Here is a 21,173-nt window from a genome sequence, read left to right as displayed (position 1 = left end):
GCGCCCGCGTCCCGCCCCCCGGGTCCCCTCCCTCTCCCCACCGCCCCAGGCCGCGGGAGCCCGCGGGGAGGGCGGGCCCGTCGCAGCCTCGCTGGTCGCCAGGCGGCCGGGAGGAGCGGGGTCCGCGCGGCGGGCGAGGCGGGGGCGGAGGCGCAGGCAAAGCGAGCGCGGGAGGTCGCCGCAGCCAGGGACACCGCGCGCCGCCGCTCAACATGGTCGCTGCGCACGCTGCCCATTCTTCCTCCTCCGCCGAGTGGATCGCCTGCCTGGATAAAAGGTAGCTTGGCCAGGGGCCGCAGCCGGGGGGCCGAGCTCTGCGGCGCTGCCCGGGCCCCGACATCGCCGCAGCCCCACACCTGGGCGCAGCGCGGCCGGGTTGCGGGTGGCCGGGGTCCTCGAGCGGGGGAAGGGGTTGAGGTCCTCGTCCGGGAGACAGGAGGACAAGGATCCCCGTCTGTCGTGGGGTGCCAGCGGCGTGAGATTATTACACGTGGTGGAGAAAATGCAGCGCAGTAAGGGGAGAGAGCACCCACCTCTCCAACCCCCCGCCCCGCCGCGACTCCAGGCTCCGCTCCTGGGTGGGGGTTTATTTTCTCTTGGCGTCACGGGACAGAAGAATCGATGCATACCCTTTCCGTCTATTCAGACCTTGGGGGGTATTAAGTTTTAAGGAGGGGTGGGGGCACCGGCAGGTGCAGAGTAACATTTTTTTTTTGTTCTCGAAAGCAAAGTGTGAGGGACCCAGTGGAGCTGTCGAGTCCCTTGCTGAAATTCACAGCTCTCTGCCCCCGCAGTCGCTCGCTCAAGGTCTGTGTTAGAGAAGGTCATTTGGGAGGCTGCTTTCGTCTTAATACCTGCTTCTCGGGAAAAGACCTTTACGCTAAAAAAAATTAAAACCATAAAGCATGTAACTCCCGACGACAGCTCTCTCTAAGGAGGATGTGTGTGTTAACAGTGGATTGCAGTTGTTTCCAGGCTCTGACAGCATAATTTTCTGTTTGTCCAGATTGCAGGTTTAGCAGTAAACATTACACAGTATGTTAGCAATTATAGCTTATTACCCTGATTAAAAGGTGATGCATCTGAACTTTTAAGAACTGATTAAGAAATCTTGCAGAGTGAACTGCCTCTGAATTTCGGAGTTTGATGCAGAAGGGCAATGATTCACGTCTTGCAGCTATCTGCATGACATCTCTATTTGCATTTGTGTGAAATATTTTGTGCTCTGCCATATTGAAAAATTTTCAATTAACAGATTCGTAACCAGATCAAACTTGAAAATCTTAAGTGTGACATGCTTTGCATACTCTATTATAGGCCTTTGTTGAAAAATATTAAGTAATTTGAGAAAAGCTAAATGTAGCTCATTTGAAAAGCTTAATATATCTGAGAAATAATCTTGACTTTCAATTACCACTCAGTAGCAAGATTTTTTGGCAGGCAGTGCCCTATTTACGTCTAAAATGATATGTACTAGTATTAGAAGAGTTGCATGCAATAAATAGTAAGAGAATTAAAGTAATGGTTTAATTACACAGGATTATGTAGAAGAACTAAGAGCATTTAAAGTATAGAGGTTGTTAATGTGATAAGTATCTAAATTTAATAGTTCAGGAAAAAGGAATTATATGGGATTCAAGGTCTTGCACTTAACCTATAAATAGTAGTGCTTCCTTATGAGCAAAATTTTTAGATAATAAATAACATATTTCTGTGTGTAGAAATGCATGGCATGGCATTTTTTGAACAGTCGGTAATTCACTGGAAACCAGTTAGTCAATAAGAAGTACTTATGGCAAAATCATAGAGCAATACTAACACAAGTGGGACATATTCGACTCTCTCTTTTCATAATGTGTATCTGCCCAAATGATTTTGCTTGAAATTGATTTTTTAGAGCATGGTGCCCCCATTTAATGCCACCATTCATAATGGGAAAAAAAATCTAGGGGAAAAAAAAAACCCTTCACAGATACCGAGCCTAGCATCAGAAGAGTCAGATGAGTGGACAGATCAATAAGTTAAGGGTTTTAGGCACAGAGCTGTTACCAGTTCTGATATTGGACATGTCACTTTTACTTCCTTGAGTGTCTGAAAAATGAGGATAGGACTGTCAGGGATAAGTGGACAAATGGAAGAAGAAAAAAAGGTGAAATAGTTTGAAAACTGTGAGTGCCATGTAGGCTTTTTGTTTTATGGTATTAAGAGAACTTTGCATGTTCTGCAATGTTCATGCCAGAATTAATTCCTATGAGGAACAGTTTAGGGCAGCAATCTCATTGTATGAAGGCCGTGGGGGGACTTGTTTTGAAGTTGTGTTTTTACTTAGATTGTTTATTTATTTATTTTTTTTTTTAGGAAAGGAGAAAGGTTGAGAGTGTTTATGGAAGTTGGCTAGGGAAGCCCCCTGAAACTCCTGTTTAGTGGAGACACTGCCCTCAATGTTTCTGAGAAATGCTATCTTGATCCTCTTTTCCAGGCACTGTGCTGGGCACTGGGGATGCAACAAAACATGAGAGTTGCTTATAGGCTTGGAGGGTAGGGGAGATTGGTGGTGGGACGGCTCTATAAACAGCTAACCACAACGCAATAGTAAGTGCTTTAATGGAGATGTATAAAGTGCTTTGGGAATGCAGATGAGAGAGTTAACGAGATGCTTCCATAGGTGTCCTGCCTAGACCTCAGAGGCTGAGAAAAATTTTACCAGGCAGAGAATAGGGAGGGCATGCCAGGGAGTGGTGTGGCGTATGAATATGCTAATTTCTTCCCAACCACAAATTCCTCTTGTGACCAAATCTAGAATATAGGAATGTATGCTCTATTTTTATAAAATCTTTTTTATTATGGACATTTTCAACCCTGCACAAAAAAGAAAGTACAATGAACCCCTGTGGGTTCACTTGGGAATATGATGCTGGGACCTTTTAACTGGGAAAAGGACGTAACTGGGAAACATAGTTCAAATATATGCCTCATTCAAGTGACAACTGTTGTGGATGGCGAAAAAAAGAGAAACCCTGGGACTGGAAATAAAAAGAGAGTTAAAAGAGAAAGTCTGCAGTAGTAAAGAAGTATGCAATGAAATTTGAAGGGAAACAAACAAAACACAAGGAAAATAGAGCCTTAAAGTGTCTGTTAGGAATGCCTAGAAAGCTATCATAGACAGGACAATACTTGCAAGTGGGGAAGGGGGTTGCAAGTGTTGTAGATATGTAGATTAGATTAAAGAAAGAAAATCTATAGCTTTTTATGTATCAAGCATCCACCATCTTGGACTATGGTGGGACTGAGGAGATGAGGGTCTACAAATACTAATCTTAAAACCAGAAAGACAGGACATTGAACATTTGAATGGATAAACCAACATTGAAAAAAGTCTCAGCAGATGTATTGTTAGAGTACAACAAGCTCACCACTATCTCAGGGATCTTACCATTTTTTTCTGGGGATGGCAACTAGAACAAATTACATAGTTCCCACTATTTGGGACTTAAGATAGGTAAAATGTCCTTTTTTTTTTTTTAAGTGTGCTGACCATTGTTTAAGTTTTTTTGGTTTTGTTTTTGTTTTTTTGAGATGGAGTCTCACTCTGTCACCCAGGCTGGAGTTCAATGGTGCAATCTTGACTCACTGCAACCTCCCCCTCCTGGTTTCAAGCAATGCTCGTGTCTCAGCCTCCCGAGTAGCTGGGATTACAGGCACACACCACCATGCCTGGCTAATTTTTGTATTTTTATAGAGACAGGGTTTCACCAGGTTGGCCAGGCTGGTCTTGAACTCCTGACCTCAGCTGATCCACTCACCTTGGCCTCCCAAAGTGCTGGGAATACAGGTGTGAGCCACCACACCCGGCCCATTGTTTAATTTTAATGAAAATATTTTTTCCCGTAAGATTTTAAATTTGCCAACTGTGAACTTAAGATCCACTTATAAGTCCTAGTTCTCAGGGTTGGTAAAGGAGTATTATGAAGGGACAGGGACCATACACATTCATGTAGTATAGCGACTCATTGCTGGCATTCATCATGATGGGGCAGGGATTGACAAACTATGGCCCGTGGGCCAGATCTGACAGCTTTCCCGTATGTCTCATGGGCTAAGAATGGTTTTCACATTCCTGAATGGTTGGAAATAAATCAAAAGAAGAGTAGTATTTTGTGACCCATGAAATTTAGATGAAATTCAAATTTCAGTGTCTATAAACAAAGTTTTATTGGAACATAGCCATGCTCATTTGGTTACATATTGTCTACAGCTGCTTTCCCGCTGCAGTGGCAGAGTTGAGTAGCTGCAATGGAGACTGTGGGCCCACAGAGCTTGAAATATTTACTATGTGGACCTTTACAGAAAAAGTTTGCCATCTTTTGTTATAGATGAAAGAACCTATCTAAGTGATTGACAGTGAAACCGCTGGAGATGAAAGAAATTGTCTTCATTTGGAAAGGAGTTCACAGTGTTTGGTTTCTCGTTCTTTAATTAGAAGTAGAGGTTGGAGAAAGGTTCTCAATTGATTGGCTTACTTGAGGAACACTGGCTGTCACGGCCAAAGCAGATGATGAAGTTAACATGGTTATTCAAAAGGTTGTGATCTTTCAAAGGCGGCAGATGAATTTTTTTTAAGTATTCATGTTTCAGTTTAAAAATACTCCATGGACAGTTTCCATCTGACTTGCCCCCAAATAGATGTTATGTTAGCTATTTTGATTAGGCTGAATGCGAGTGAAAGAAATCAAGGAACAAATTTGTTAAGAACCAAAATGCTTTGTAGCACACATGGTGAGAGAAGATGACTCAGATATCAAAGAAGCATCAGACATGGGTCCACCCTTGAGAAATACAGAGGATCAAAGAAGCACACAGAACAGACGGGGGGTCCCTGGAGGAGGCTGGTATCTACTAGCCAGGTCCCAAGGGATGACATTACCCCGGTACATCCTCCAGGGCTCAGGCTGGTCTTGCAATCTCAGAATCCTGACTTGTTAGCACATCAAAAATTAATGTATCTTTCAGCGACAGATACACAGGTACCAGACTCTCAGAGACTCTAAAAGCCAGAAAGACAGTTTATTAATTGGACAATAAGATCTGTCACATCAGAGAAGTGGACACTCACATCCTTTGGCTAATGTATTCTTCCTCTAAGTAAGCCATATGGGAAATCCAATTATTCTCAGAAGTCCGTTTTCTGCATTTACAATGAGAAGCCAAGCTGCCAGGAGGTCAGGACGCTTACATCTTCTGGCCTGTACAAGAGTACATCCTCTTCCTAGAGCAACAGAGCCTGGGAATTGGATGATAATGAGAAGGCAGTTCTGGGAATTGTCCAGGACAGCGTGGCTGCCACCTTTTCCAGTCAGATCACCATTACCTGTGCTCTCACAGCACACTTTGGTCCCACTCTGTAATAACATAGCACAAGTCTGACTCCATTGTAATGGCCTGCTTACTTCTCTTTTCTCATCACTTGACTTTAGTCCCTATATTTTATTCATCATTTTATCTTCAGCTTCAGTGCAGTGCCCTGACTAGAGAAGGTGCTAATGGGCCCAGGGCAAGATGGCCACAGGCATCCTTCTCCTCAGGGATGATGGCCTCTGTAACCCTCTAGGAAGGCCCTGGCACTGGGCCCTTTGCTGGGGAAGGGCATGGGTGACACCGTCCACATCTGCCTCTGTTGCTTCTTCTATGTTTTTTGGCTAATGTGAATACTTTTTAAAAAATGACACTGCATAGCTCTAATCTAATCTATTCTTCCTCCTTAAATCCTCACCCACCTTTAAAAAAAAAAACTAACATCTTGTTATTATGGAAAAAATCAAAATATACAAAAAGAAGAAATAGCAGTATGATTCTTAATTCTTTTTGTTTGTGTGTGTGTGTGTGTTTTTAGACAGGGTCACTCTGTCACCCAGGCTGGAAGGCAGTGTTTTGATCACAGCTCACTGCATCCTTAACCTCCTGGGTTCAAACGATCCTCCTGCCTCAGCTTCCTGAGTAGCTGGGACTACAGATGTGTATCTCCATCCCTGGCTAATTTTAAAAATTTTTTATAGAGATGGAGTCTCCCTATGTTGCCCAGGCTGGTCTCAAACTGGTGGGCTGCAGTGATCTTCCCACCTTGGCCTCCCAAAGTGCTGGGACTATAGGCTTAAGCCACTGTGCCCAGCCAGTATGATCTTCTGTGCCACCCCTTCCCCTGCTCCAACATCATCAACTTACAGCCAACCTTGTTTTGTTTATACCCCCACGCACTCCCCACTCCCCCCAGGATTATTTTCAAGCAAATCCCACATATTTCATCTGTAAATATTTTAGTATATGTCTCTAAAAGGTAGTGACTTTTTATAGAGTAAACAATACCACACACATTAAACAACTTGACATTAGTTCTCTAATATAATCAATTATTCAGTCAGTGTTCAAATGTCCCCATTAACCTCATAACTTTCTTTTTTGCAGTGTGTTTGTATCAAGAGCCAAATAAGTTGCATTTAGTTGATATGTCTATAGGTCTGGGTTCTCTCTTTCTCTCTTTTTCTTCCTTGTAATACATTTCTTGAAGAAACTGGGTTGTTGTTGTTTTTTTCAGTCTGAATTTTCATTGTACCTCCATGCAGTTTTTTAAAACATGTTCCTTTGTCCCATGTATTTCCTGTAAATTGGTATTTGGGTCTAGAGTTTGATTTTTTGGTAAGAATGCATCACAGAAGTGTTGTATATTTCCATAATGAGGTATATAATGTCAAGTGATCTCTTTTCATAATGTTAGCAATATATTGTTTTTAAAGTTTAATGCTTGGGAACTATCTATTTGCAATTTATTGGGAGACATTTCACTGTGGCCTCAAATACACGGGAGCATATGACATATATATTTGGAGTAATTTGAGAACAATACAACCTCATATGTAATTAGGGTTAAATTCTGCCGTGCTGATTTTACTTGCTTTAATCTATTAGGAAAGTTTAGCCAGACCTGGACTCCCTCAGGCTGGGGATACATGTAGGATTGGTGTGTTCAGTCCACACCCTTGACCCTGCTGCCTGGTCTCCTGCAGGCAGCCTGGGAGCTGGAGAGAGTCTTCAGAGGAAAAGTGGTGCTTAGCAAAGCAAATCCAGCCTCTTTGTCTTAGTTGGAGTTCTCTCAAATGGATTTCTGGCTCCTCCCGTGAGGGTGGGACTGGCAGATACCTTGTGTTGGAATTTCCCATGAGCTTACAAGATTTTATGGCCCTCTCATCGTAGCTGCTTATTGTCTTGTAACACCTCCTCACCCCCCATGCAGCTAGTTTTTCTTCAGTCAGAATAAAACCACCTTTGTGCATCCTCAACAGTGGTCAATGAGAGTGGGTTTTTCCTCCAGTACTTTCACGTCACAGATGAGGGAGAGACTGCCCTAGGAGTACTGAGAGACTGAGGAAAGAGAAAGAGGATGGAAAGAACTGGGTGGAGAGGGAGACAGCAAGAGATCCAGCTGAACATCTGACAGAAAACAATCTGGCTGACGAGCAGAGGCGGACAGTCCTGGCGTGTTGACTCAGCTGCATCCGTGTGCATCCGCTTGCTTCCCCTGCCCCAGAAGAAAAACAAAGTGCTGCCACTACTGTCTTTTCTCTCCATGCCAGCTCTTTCTTGGCGCACCTGTTTCCTTTGCTGTAACTGCACAGATTCCTTAAACTCTGTATCTGTGGCTTATCTTCTAGACCAGATGTATTTTTGTCTGTCTGTTGGATATTCCCACATGAAAAACCCATTAATATTTTGTGGGGCAGACATTGTTTTCCTTCACCTACCTCTGCTATAGAGGCTGGAAAAACAGCATACTTATTTTCCCAATCTCCCTTCAGGTGAGGTGTCTATGTGACACTGTCTGGCCAATGGGACATAGCAGAAGTCTACAGGAGGCTTCCAGGGAAGCTCTTGCTTTACCCATGTATTTAGTTCCCCTTTCCTCTCTTCTTTCTGCCTGGACTTACTACCCGAGGCCTGGGCCTGTGGCAGCCATCTTGTAATCCCAGGAGCAAGTGCCTAGAGAAACACAGAGCCCCCAATTCTGACTTTGTCCACCTGCTGAACCCAGGTCAGTAGTTACCCACCTTCAGGTTTTTGTTTTGTGAAGAAAAAAAGCCCTATTTCTCTAAAGCATGCTTTGTTTGGTGTTCTATCATTCGCCATCAAAATGATCTCTAACCTAACGGATTGATACTTGTCTAAAGTTGACCTCATCTTTTTTAGCCCTGCTCCCCATTAGTTTCTCCTTCTTGCTTTACTATTTTATGTATGATGTCATGACTGCCTCATTCTCAGAACTTTGAAGTTATCTGCATTTTCCCTTTCCTATGTCCTTTTCCACATCTAACAAGTCACTAATTGTCTTGACTTTTATATTCCACTTTTATTTCAGGGCCTTAGCATCTGGATCTCCCCGTTTTCTGTTTCCAGTCTGGAAAACATGATATAGTCAAATCAGCTTTGTCTTAGGATCAGCCAGACCTGGATTCAAATTCTGTCACCTCTACCCTCTAGCTATGTGATCTTGGCCAAGTTATTAATCTTTCTGAATCTCTGTTTTCACATCTTCAAATGAGATTCCCAATGCCTACAGTAATGGCTATGTTGAGGTGTGTGAGCTAATGCAAACGTTGCATGGTCATCTCTAGAGAGAAAGTGTAGTGTAGAGGTTAAAAATTTAGGAGTCAGACTATATAGGCTCAAACTCCAGTTTTAATTTTATTGATGGTGTAATTTTGGGCAAGTTATTTGGTTCTAGTAGTTACTTTATAGATTCATTGGGATTTTCCCTGTAGACAATCTTGAATGTGAATACTGGCAGTTTTACTTATGCTTTCTGATTTTTATGTCTTCTATTATTTATTTTTCTTGCCTTATTGCATTTGCCAGGAATGCCAGGACAAATTGAATAGAAGGGGTGAGAATGGATGCTCTTGTTTTAGTTATGATCTCATAAAAGTAGTTTGCTATTTTGCCACATTAGTTGTCTTTCATGTAGTTGTTTTTTTTTTTTTTAGCAAATTCCCTTTTCTGAAATTATTGAGATGATTATATTATTTTTCTCTTTTATTCTGTAAATATAGTGAATTTACATTGACTGAGTTTCAAATGTTAAGCCAACCTTGCCTTCCTAGAATAGATACTTTGTCAACATGCATTATACTTTTTATATATTACTTTATTCAACTTACTAATATTTTGTTAATGCTACTTTCATGTCAATTCATGAGGGATATTAGCCTATAACTTTCTTTTCTTATTTTAGTATCAGGATTATTCTGGCTTCATCAAATGAATTAAACATTTCCTTTTTTTCCTATTTTTTTCTCTCTATTTTTAAATGAACTTATATAAGATCAATGCTATTTATTTTACAAATGTCTTATAGATATCATCTGGGCCAGGAGTTTTCTATATGAAAAGCTTTTTAGTGACAAATTCAAACTCTGTAATAGAGGACTATTCAGATTTTCTTTTTCTTTTCATGTCAGTTTTTATAGTTATTTCAAGGAGTTTGTCCATTTCATCTAAGTTATCAAATTTATTGACATAGAGTTGTTCATAGTATTCCTTATAATCCTTTTAATGCCATTAGGATATGTAGTGTTGTTCTGTCCTTTGTATCCCATATTGGTAATTTGTGTCTTTTTTTTTAAATTCGTTCCTACTAGGAGCTTCCCAATTTTGTTAATATTTTAAAAGAACCAACTTTTAGTTGTTTTACTCTGTTCTTTGAGAAATTTATTGATTTTTGTTCCTTGTTTTTTTCCTTTTTTCTCCTTACTTTGGCTTTAACTTATTCTTTTTCTGGCTTCTTTAAGTGGAAACTTAGTTGGTTAATTTTAACCTTTCTTCTATACTAATATAGGCATTTCAGCTGCAATTTCTCATTTTCAACACAAAGAAGGAAACACAGGTATTTTTTTATTCAGTATTTGTAAACTTAAACTATTTCTGCTGGAGAAGAACAATTAATCAAGCTGCTACTGGGACCTCTTGACTCCCTCAGCCTCAAGAAGATACTTTGCAATGTGGTGAACAATATCCTCAACAACATTCCAATAGTGATTCAGCAGTGAGTTTCATAGGCTCTTTCAATACAGCATAATTCTAAAGAAACATTAAGAAAGAGTAATTCTGCGAGGGGGCTGATATAATATACAGTTTTCTGGTGATCTGATTTAATCCAAGGAAAGATTTTAGTATATTTTAGAAATAGATGGATTGTGTTTCTTACTGGAAATCCACTATAAATATTATTTTTTCACATTTGAGCTATTAATAATGATTATGGTTGAGTTGGCAATGACTTTGAAGTAATATTTTCCAATAGATACCTGGAATCATTCTATTCTGTGCTGATGGCTGAATGAAGAGTAATAAGACTGGTGTCAGCCAAACTGGGGGAAAATTACGTTCTTGTTTGGCTATCATTTGACCTTTATATTCCATTGCTTTATTTCATTTCATGTATCATTTGGTAGTCAAACAAGAATGTGTGCCTTAATGGTGGTCCATCTCTTCTCTGTGAGGATGTGGGGGCAAGGGTGTATTCTCAAGGAGGAATATTGGTGCCACTCTAACAAATAGACAAATGGTGGTCAAGACCCCACAGGTAATGCTACAGAACATAGCCCCTCTAATTGCAACTGTGGAAACCAAGGGACATATGTTAATTGCACTTGAGTAATCTTAAAATGCTTATCCGTGAGTGAAATAATTTTCTAAAAACACTTATATTGAATAAAATTGATTGTACAATGTAAGCATATCAAAATGGATGACTTGCTGTATAGAAATATTACTTTTTAAAAAAATTTTTTTTGAGACAGAGTCTTACTCTGTCACCTAGGCTGGAGTGCAGTGGCATGATGTCGGCTCACTGCAAACTCCGCCTCCCGGGTTCAAGCGATTCTCCTGCCCCAGCCTCCCTAGTAGCTGGGATTATAGATGTCTGCCACCGTGCCTGGCTAATTTTTGTATTTTTAGTAGAGACAGGGTTTCACCATGTTGGCCAGACTGGTCTTGAACTCTTGACCTCAGGTGATCCGCCCACCTCGGCCTCCCAAAGTGCTGGGATTACAGGCTTGAGCCACTGTGCCTGGCCAGAAATATTACTTATGAATTGGTGAAAAGTTCAAGAAATCCCCCCGCTTAATTAAGTGGAGGAATAATTTTTATAGGCCCTTAGAAAAGACTTAATAGTTGAGATGTTGAAAACAAATAGAAAAGATCTTTGCTGGGAAGCAGATATTACTCACAACTTAGTAATTTGATTCTTGGTATTATGTGAAATTTCAATTCTATTTAAACCCCGGATGAAGAAATTAATGTTTTCCCTTTTGTTTGGGGCAGCGTTAGAATAGCCTTATTCTTCTAGTCATTAATTTTTCATCTTCATTGAGGCACAATTGACAAGTAAAAATTGTATATCTTTAAGATGTATGACTTGTTGCTTTGGTGTATGTATGCATTGTGAAATAATTGCCACAATCAAGCCGATGAACATATTCATCACCTCATATAGTTACCTAGTATGTGTGTGTGGTGAGAACACTTAAGATCTACTCTCTTAGCAAATTGCAAGTTTGAAATACAGTATTGTTAACTATGTTCACATTGTTGTATATTAGATCTCCTGAACATATTCATCTTTTAATTTTAATTTTAATTTTATTTTTTGAGAGAGGGTCTCACTCTGTCACCCAGGCTAGAGTGCAGTGGCACAATCATAGCTAAGTGTAGCTTTGAATTCCTGGGCTCAAGCGATCCTTCTGCCTTGGCTTCCCAAGTAGCTGGGACTATAGGCACCTACCACCATGCCTGGAAAATTTTTTATTTTTAGTAGAGACGTTGTCTTGCTGTGTTGCCCAGGCTGCTCAAACCCCTGGGCTTAAGCAATCCTCCTACCTTGGCCTCCCAAAGTGCTGGGATTACAGGCAGGAGCCACTGTGTCCAGCCCAGAATTTATTTGTCTCCCATAACTGAATCTTTGTACCCCTTGACTAATATCTCCCCATTTCCTCCTACCTTCAGCTCCCGGCAACCATCTTCTACTCTCTGTTTCTAGGAGTTTGAATATTTTAGATTCTATATGTAAATAAGATCATGCAGTATTTGTCTTTCTGTGCCTGGCTTATTTCACTTAGCGTACTGTCCTTTAGGTTCATCCATGTTGTTGCAAATACCAGGGTTTCCTTTATTTTTAAGACTCAGTAATATAATAATATTCATTGTGTATATATAATATACACCATGTTTTCTTTTTCCATTAATCTGTCAACAGACATTTAGGTTGTTTTCTTATCTTGGTTATTGTGAATAATGCTGCAATAAACAGAGAAATGCAGATATCTCTTCAAGATACTCATTTCATTTCCTTTGAATATGTACCCAGACATGGGCTTGCTACATCGTAATGTCGTTCTAATCTTAATTTTGAGGAACCTCCATAAGTTTTCAATAACATATTAATTTACATTCTGTATTAGTCTGTTTTCATGCTGCTGAGAAAGACATACCTGAGACGGGGTAATTTATGAAGAAAAAGAAGTTTAATGGACTCATAGTTCCATGTGTCTGGGGAGGCCTTATAATCATGGCAGAAGGTAAAAGGCATGTCTTACATTAGTGGCAGGCAAGAGAGAGAATGAGAACCATGCGAAAGGGGTTTCCCTTTATAATACCATCAGATCTCATGAGACTTATCCACTACCACAAGAACAGAATTGGGGAAGCTGCCCCATGATTCAATTATCTCCCGCCGGCTCACCTCCCACAACACAAGGGAATTATGGGAGCTACAATTCAAGATAGATTTGGGTGGGGACACAGCCAAACCATATCATTCTGCCCCAGCCCCTCCCAAATCTCATGTCCACACATTTCAAAATCAATCATGTCTTCCCAACTGTTCCCCAGTCTTAACTCATTTCAGTATTAACTGAAAAGTCCACAGTCCAAAGTCTCATCTTAGACAAGGCAAGTCCCTTCTGCCTATGAGGCTGTAAAATCAAAAGCAAGTTAGTTACTTCCTAGATACAATGGGGTTACAGGTATTGGGTAAATACTGCCTTTCCGAATGGGAGAAATTGGCCAAAACAAAGGAGCCACAGGCTGCATGCAAGTCCAAAATCCAGTGGGGCAGTCAAATCTTAAGACTCCAAAATGATCTCCGTTGACTCCACATCTCACATCCAGGTCACACTGATGCAAGAGGTGGGTCCTCATGGTCTTGGGCAGCCTGGCCCCTGTGGCTTTGCAGGGTACAGCCTCCTTCCTGGCTGCCTTCAGGGGCTGATGTTGAGTGCCTATGGCTTTTCCAGGCACATAGTGCAAGCTGTTGGTGGATCTACCATTCTGGGGTTTGGAGGACAGTGGCCTTTTTCCCACCGCTCTGCTAGGCAGTGACCCAGTAGCGACTCTGAATGGGGGCTTCAATCCCACATTTCCCTTCTGCACTGCCCTAGCAGGGGTTCTCCATGAGGGCCCTGCTCCTGCAGCAAGCTTCTGCCTGGACATCCAGGCATTTCCATACATCCTCCAAAATCTGGGAGGAAGTTTCCAAACCTCAGTTCTTGACTTCTGTGCACCTGCAGGCTCAACACCATGTGGAAGCTGCCAAGGCTGGGGGCTTGCACCCTCTGAAGCTTTGGCCCAAGCTGTACTTTGGCCCCTTTTAGCCATGGATAGAGCAGCTGGGACAGCTGGGCAGAAGGGCACCAAGTCCCTGCGCCGCACACAGCAGGGGGCCCCTGGGCCCAGCCCACGAAACCACTTTTTCCTCCTAGGCCTCCAGGCCATTGATGGGAGAGGCTGCTGCAAAGGTCTCTGACATGCCCTGGAGACGTTTTCTCCATTGTCTTGCTGATTAACATTTGGCTTCTCATTACGTATGCAAATTTCTGCAGCCAGCTTGAATTTCTCCTCAGAAAATGGGCTTTTCTTTTCTATTGCATCATCAGGCTACGAATTTCCCGAACTTCTATGCTCTGTTTCCCTTTTAAAACTGAATGCTTTTAATCCCCCCAAGTCACTTCTTGAATGCTTTGCCACTTTGAAATTTCTTCTGCTAGATACCCTAAATCATCTCCCTCAAATTCAAAGTTCCACAAATCTCTAGGGCAGGGGCAAAATGCTGCCAGTTTCTTTGCTAAAACATAGCAAGAGTCACCTTTACTCCAGTTCCCAACAAGTTTCTCGTCTCCTTCTGAGACCACATCAGCCTGGATTTCATTGTCTATATCATTATCAACATTTTGGTCAAAGCCATTCAACAAGTTTCTAGGGAGTTCCAAACTTTCCCACATTTTTCTGTCTTCTTCTGAGCCCTGCAAACTGTTCCAACTTCTGCCTGTTACCCAGTTCCAAAGTCGCTTCCACATTTTCAGGTATCTTTTCAGCAGCACCCCACTCTCCTGGTACCAATTTACTGTATTAGTCTGTTTTTATGCTGCTGATAAAGACATAACCGAGACTGGTTAATTTATAAAGAAAAAAAGGTTTAATGGACTCACAGTTCCACGTGGCTGGGGAGGCCTCACAATCACGGCAGAAGGTGAAAGGCACGTCTTATATTGGCGGCAGGCAAGAGAGAGAATTAGAACCAAGCAAAAGGGTTTTTTTCTCTTTATAAAACCATCAGATCTTGTGAGACTTATCCACTACCACGAGAACTGTATGGGGGAAACTGCTCCCATGATTCAATTATCTCCTGCCAGGTCCCCTCCCACAACACATGGGGATTATGGGAGCTACAATTCAAGATGAGATTTGGGTGAGGACACAGCCAGACCCTATCACACTCCCACTAACAGTGCACAGAGGTTCCCTTTTCTCCATGTCCTCAATGACACTTGTTATTTTATGTCTTTCTGGTAATAGCCATTCTAACAGGTGTGACATTGTTTTTCATTGTAGTTTTGATTTGCATTTCTCTCATGATTAGTAATGTTGAGCACCTTTTCATACACCTTGTTGGCCATTTGTTTGTCTTCTTTGGAAAAATGTCTATTCAGGTGTTTTGCCCATTAAAAAAGTCAGATTACTTGTTTTTTTGGTATCAAATTGTATGAGTTCCTTATGTATTTTGAATATTTACCCTTTATCAGATATATCATTTGCAAATATTTTCTCCCATTTTATAGGTTGAATTTTTTATTGTGTTGATTGTTTGCTTTGCTGTGCAGTCATTATTTATTGGACAAGTTACAGCAAAAGCTGGGTTCTTAAATTTTACATGTTTTCTTTATCAACTCTTTAAAGAAACTTGGAATATAGAAAAGTTCCATATTCAGCGTCCCTTGCCATTCCTTTTGTCACTCTTCCACCTGCCTCATACTGTCTTCCATCTTCTTCCACCCAAATATGTTGTAGGAAAAGGATCTGATTGTAGTAATTTACTTTCCCACTGTCATTCACTTATTCATTTAGAGATTTAACTCTCTGCTTACCATGTGCCAGTCACTCTTGCTGGGTATACATTAGTGAGAAAAACTGTCAAAGGCCCTGACTTCACAAATTGAAATACTAGGTGGGAAGACATTCACTCATTCAGTCAGCCTTCAAAAAACGATTTATTGGGTACCTAGTATGTGCTAGATGCTGTTCTAGCTGGTAAGAAATACAGTGGTGACAGAATAGGAGAAGTTAGGTGGTAATAAATGCTATGAAGCCAAAGGTAAGAGAATATGGAGGTAGAGGAACAGATGGTAAACAAATACAGACAAAACCGTACTACTGTGTCAGGCAGTGATAAGAGCAGTGAAGGAAAATCAAGGAGAGAAAAGGGGAAGAGACTGAGGGGTAGTGTTATTTTAGAGAGGGTGGTCAGAGAGGTCTTTCTGTAGAAGTGATATTTGACCAAAGACCTTGAATGAACTAAGAGGTCACCTAGTTAGAATTTAGATCAGTGTAATCCAGACTTTACTAAATAGGTGAATGAGGTATTTTAGAGAGCAGAGGTCAGGCTAGTTAGTGCCTGTGGTGCAAACACAGGCTGAATCAATGCAGCACTGCCCTTTCGTTTGGTAACAAGGCCTTTTTTTGGGGAAAGTACCCATAGACTACTAACTGCTTTTGTTGATGTAATAGACAAGTAGCTTCACAAAACAATGGAAGGGATAAATGAAGTATTTCTGGAATTTTGGTTTATCCTTTAAATGTTGTTATGACTGAAAGATGTGAAAAATATGTTTCACTTTAGTTTTTTCTCATAATAATTTTCAGGAAAAAGAAAGCTACACCTAGAGAACTGATAAGTACCATTCGGACCAGGAAAGGTACTATCATTTAAATGGGGTTGTAAAGATACTGTTTGCGTGCTTTTGATCATGGATGCTGATGATTACAGCATGGTGGTATCCTCATTCCCATCCTACCCATGGAATTTTGGTTTTCATATTTAACTAGTTTAGTTTCACCAGTGATGAATTTATCTGGTACCTCTGTTAGATCAGCGTCTTAGCCAGGCCTCGAAGGCAAATGTGCTAGAGCAGGAAAGTGGTCCTGGATACCTAGAAATTCCAACAATTTCTCGTTTGAAGGATTTCTTTGCTGTTATCCCACCATCTGCCTTTTGATAATGCTTTTGTATTGAATTTTTCTCATATTTTATTCATAGATGAATTCAGTGATATAGCAGTATGTTTTAAAAGTTTTTCATGTCAAAAACTGAAGGTAACTTGAGAGTAGTAAGTCTCTGTTGTGATGTTAGGGCACCATATGTACATCAGACTTATAAATATTCCCTGATGGTATCTGAAGGTCTAGGTTGTAGAGTTAGAACTATCTAGTTAGTGTCCAGGTTTTACATTCTATTTACCAAAAATAATTTAAAAACCTAGATTAGGCGTTCTTGTTTAATTATGTAAATCATCAGATCACAAATAAGGGAGCCTTCTATTGATACAAAAATGTGCAGCTATAGAACATACCAAGGGAACCATAATGAGGCAGCTTCATCTATAAGGCCTAGCCAAATCTGGATGTCCAACTGGTTGAATGTGAAATAGAATATAATTTTATTGTGCTCTTTTATCTCCTCGCGCTGTAGCTGTACATTATCGGCTTGTGAATGAACCTTATCTGTTCCTCAATTGAATTTTACATTATCTCTGTTGCTTTGCTTCTTACCTTTTCAGCACTTCACTGGATATTTATCTTAACAACTTTAGAGGTTCATTTTAGAATTCAACATTTAACAGGTCATGGATGTCAAAGCAAGTCTAATTTTAAAGAGCCCTGGCCAGGCGCTGTGGCTCATGCTTGTAATCTCAGCACTTTGGGAGGCCGAGGGGGGCGGATCACGAGGTCAGGAGATCGAGACCACGGTGAAACCCCGTCTCTACTAAAAATACAAAAAAATTAGCCGGGCGTGGTGGCGGGTGCCTGTAGTCCCAGCTACTCCGAGAGGCTGAGGCAGGAGAATGGCGTGAACCCGGGAGGCGGAGCTTGCAGTGAGCCGAGATCGGGCCACTGCACTCCAGCCTGGGTGACAGAGCGAGACTCCGTCTCAAAAAAAAAAAAAGAGCCCTTGGTGTTCAGATGATTAATATATTTTTGTCTCTGTGATTGGAAGTTCTAATCCTAAATATCCATAGGAGAAATGAGCAATGAAACTGCTTCTTGGAGGAACTTACAGGAATCAAAAATGGACATTACTTAGCCCTAATATTGTTTTGAGTTATATGAAATATCATAAAGTGGTTGATTTGCAAAACTGAAATAATTTTAAAATGTATATATGATTAATCACCTTTAGGGAAATAGTGTAGGCATTGGTGAAAAGGGAGAGTGAACAATAATAAAATAAAAGCAACAAAATGGAATGATTTTTTAAAAACTGGAAAATTATTTAAAAGAGAGCTGTTCTTTCCGTTTTAGTTGAACTAAAACCTTGATTTTCTTTTTTAAAAAATTTACCTACAATTGGTTTTTATCTGCCTACAAAGAGTTTTGTGGTCAAATTCTGCCACATAAGAATACCTCTGCAAATAGAATATATTTGAATATATTTCTTTTGAATTGGGAAAAGCAACACAGGTATACAATTGATTTTATGTACTGAATTCTACTTATTCATATCATTATATAAGAAAGAAACTTCATTGATAGGGCTTTGATTTCATAGGATTGATATTGTAGTGACTGAAAAACTTTAGAAAATAACAAATTAGTAATAAGGGAAATTATAGGGGAAAAGGAAAACTTTTTTTTTTAAAGCTTACTAATGTTTAGATGCTAAACCAGGTATCTGAGACAGCACTATGACTCTTTTTAAGATGAGTGACATGTGACATAATTGCTACCAGCACATCCCTTCCTCTTTCGGTTTGTGAGGGTTGCTGCTACATTGCATCTGAGACGTGACAGTGTGTACACACACACACACACACACACCCGACACACACTGCACACATACACACACCAGCTTCTTTCTGAGAGTGTTACCAATTAACATGTGTTGACATATCTTTCTCCTTCCCGGGAGGAAAGTGGCAGGAGCTTGTGAAAAGTTACAGACTATGATTTAAACTGTGTTGTAATTGGACCAAATAAAATAATTTCTGGCTTATAATTATTAATTTATTTCTATAAACTCTATCACCAGGAATAACAGGTCTTAACAGTTTTAACGTATTTTCCTGCACTATTTTTTTATGTGTGTGAGTGTTTTTTAACATGTTTGAGCTTGACCTTTATGACTTTATACCTTTTAAAATGAACTTTATGGGATGATCATTTCCCAGGTTATTAACAGTTCTTTATAAATATAATTTGTATTGGCCAAAATCATATAGATCATGTGGCTTAAGTTTTTCCTTATTGTTGGACAATTAAGACATTTGAAAATGATTGTTGCTGTTATAAATAATGGAATAATCTTTTATATTAAAAATGTCTTGTGTTTTAGATACTTCCTTAGGATGGAGAGATATCTATAGAGCTAAAATTAGTTAATGTATGTGAAGAGATTTAAGGTTTTTAACATATTTTTAAATTACGTTTCATAAAGACAGTAAGAAGCTGCTATTACTGATACTTTAGAATAAGGAATTTGAGGTCTGGAAAAATTAAATACTCGTCCAGGGTCACATAGCTGCTAAGTGCTAGGGACCACTGGGGAATTGGAACACCAGTCCTTTTCCACTGTAAGTGTTTCAAGTGTGTTCCCTGGAATATTAGTAGGTAGGGCAAGGAAAAAAGGGCTTATGAGAAAAAAATTGGAAATGTCAAGTTAAAGCTTTTTAAAAAAATCCTCAGGCCAGGCACAGTGGCTCACGCCCGTAATCCCAGCACTTTGGGAGGCCAAGGCAGGCGGATCACGAGGTCAGGAGATCGAGACCATCCTGGCTAACACGGTGAAACCCCGTCTCTACTAAAAAATACAAAAAAATTAGCCAGGTGTGGTGGCAGGCACCTGTAGTACCAGCTAATCGGGAGGCTGAGGCAGGAGAATGGCGTGAACCCAGGAGGCAGAGCTTGCAGTGAGCCAAGATCATGCCACTGCACTCCAGCCTGGGTGACAGAGTGAGACTCTATCTCAAAAAAAAAAAAAAAAAAAAAAATCCTCAGATCTCTGGACATCACCATAAAGACAAAATGATATGTGGCCGTAGAATACTGAGGAATACTCTGGGATGTGCTTTGCTTGCTGACACCGGGCTACATTATGGTGATGAAAGCAGACTTTTGACGAGAAGTTGAGGTTCAGATTCTACTGGCCCCATACAGAAACTCTTTAACTCAGGACCCATAAACATCTAACATTAATCCCTTTAGGTAAGATTAAATGACCAAAGAGGAACGGTTAATGACATAATTGAAATCTTACTAAATTCAGCCCCTTGAGATTTTAGATAGAAAAGTAACACAAATTGAGCTAGTAACAATAATTTAAAAAATTATCTTTTAAAAACGATTTATTTATTTATTTATTTGAGACGAAGTTGCACTCTTGTTGCCCAGGCTGGAGTGCAGTGGTGCAATCTCGGCACACTGCACCCTCCGCCTCTCAGTTCAAGTGATTCTCCTGCCTCAGCCTCCCAAGTAGCTGGGATTACAAGTGTGCACCACCACACCCAGTTACTATTTTTGTATTTTTAGTAGAGACAGGGTTTCACCATGTTGGCCAGGTTTGTCTCGAACTCCTGACCTCAGGTGATCTGCCCACCTCGGCCTCCCAAAGTGCTGGGATTACAGGCATGAGCCACCATGCCTGGCCTAAAAACTATTTATTTTTAAATACTTACAGAGTCACAGGAAGTTGCAAAAACATGTACAGGGAGGTCCCATGTAATCTTCACCGCCAAGGGTAAATCTTTCATAACCATACTACAGTACAATGTCAAAACTAGGAAATCAGCATCAGTAAAGTCCACAAAATTTATTCAGCCTTTACCAATTCTATGTGCATTCAAGTGCACGCATGTGTGTGTGTAGTTCTATGTAATTTCATCACTTGTAGAGTCATGTAACTACCACCATACTCAAGATGCAGAACTTCTCAATCTCTCCAAGACTCCCTCTCGCCAGCCCTTTGTAGCCATGCCTACCCATCTCCTGTCAATAAAAACTAGTTTTTTAAAAAATGAGCAGTGTATATCTTAGGATATGATAGTTCCAACCCTACTTCATATCACTCATCTATTTCTGTAGGACTCTGCTGATAACTGATTAAGGTTCAATTATTGTTTGGCAGATAGTATTTACTAGGACAGTAAAGTTAGCCAGTCCAGTTTAGAAAGAATTTTAACACCAAAGAAGGCTGGCCTTAATTCTGAGTTTAGGAGGGACCTTAAGCAAAATGGAAAGGTGCCTGTGTGCTCCAGTACCCTTTCCCATGGCCCTCTGCTGCCTTACTGCACTGCCTAGCCTTTGCGCATCGCTTTGGATACCTCAAATGCCCTGGGGCTGATAGGATGACAGTCAGCTCCCACTCTTAGCTTTCACACGGCCCTCACCACTGTGGGTGAGCCTCCAGGAGCCATTTTCAACCCACGTAATCTGCCATACCTATTCTGCCATACCTGTCATATCCCTAGTTGATTGTGTCTAGTCTCCCTTTTGTGTCTAGACTCCTTGGACAGGAGTCCTCTTGACTTCTTCCACAGCCCTGTCTTGTACTTCTCTCATAGGCTAATCTCTTAAATAGAAGAAGT

General features: G+C 40.7%; 1 protein-coding gene across 3 annotated transcripts in view; it reads left to right on the top strand.

Annotated features, from left to right (window-relative positions):
- Positions 1-42: 42 nt before the first annotated feature.
- Positions 43-21,173, top strand: part of RAPGEF4 (Rap guanine nucleotide exchange factor 4) — a 333,867-nt gene continuing 312,736 nt past the window's right edge. For all 3 annotated transcript variants that reach the window (XM_032755351.2, XM_032755350.2, XM_058441088.1), the window contains exon 1: positions 43-277. In XM_032755351.2, the coding sequence (XP_032611242.1) occupies positions 213-277 (65 nt within the window). In that variant the 5' untranslated portion in view covers positions 43-212. The remainder of the gene's footprint in view (positions 278-21,173) is intronic.

This window comes from Hylobates moloch, unplaced genomic scaffold (assembly GCF_009828535.3).
Source record: "Hylobates moloch isolate HMO894 unplaced genomic scaffold, HMol_V3 SCAFFOLD_1, whole genome shotgun sequence".
NCBI classification, from domain to species: domain Eukaryota; kingdom Metazoa; phylum Chordata; class Mammalia; order Primates; family Hylobatidae; genus Hylobates; species Hylobates moloch.
The sequence above is the reverse complement of the archived record's forward strand: the minus strand, read 5'-3'. Positions and strand labels throughout refer to the sequence as shown.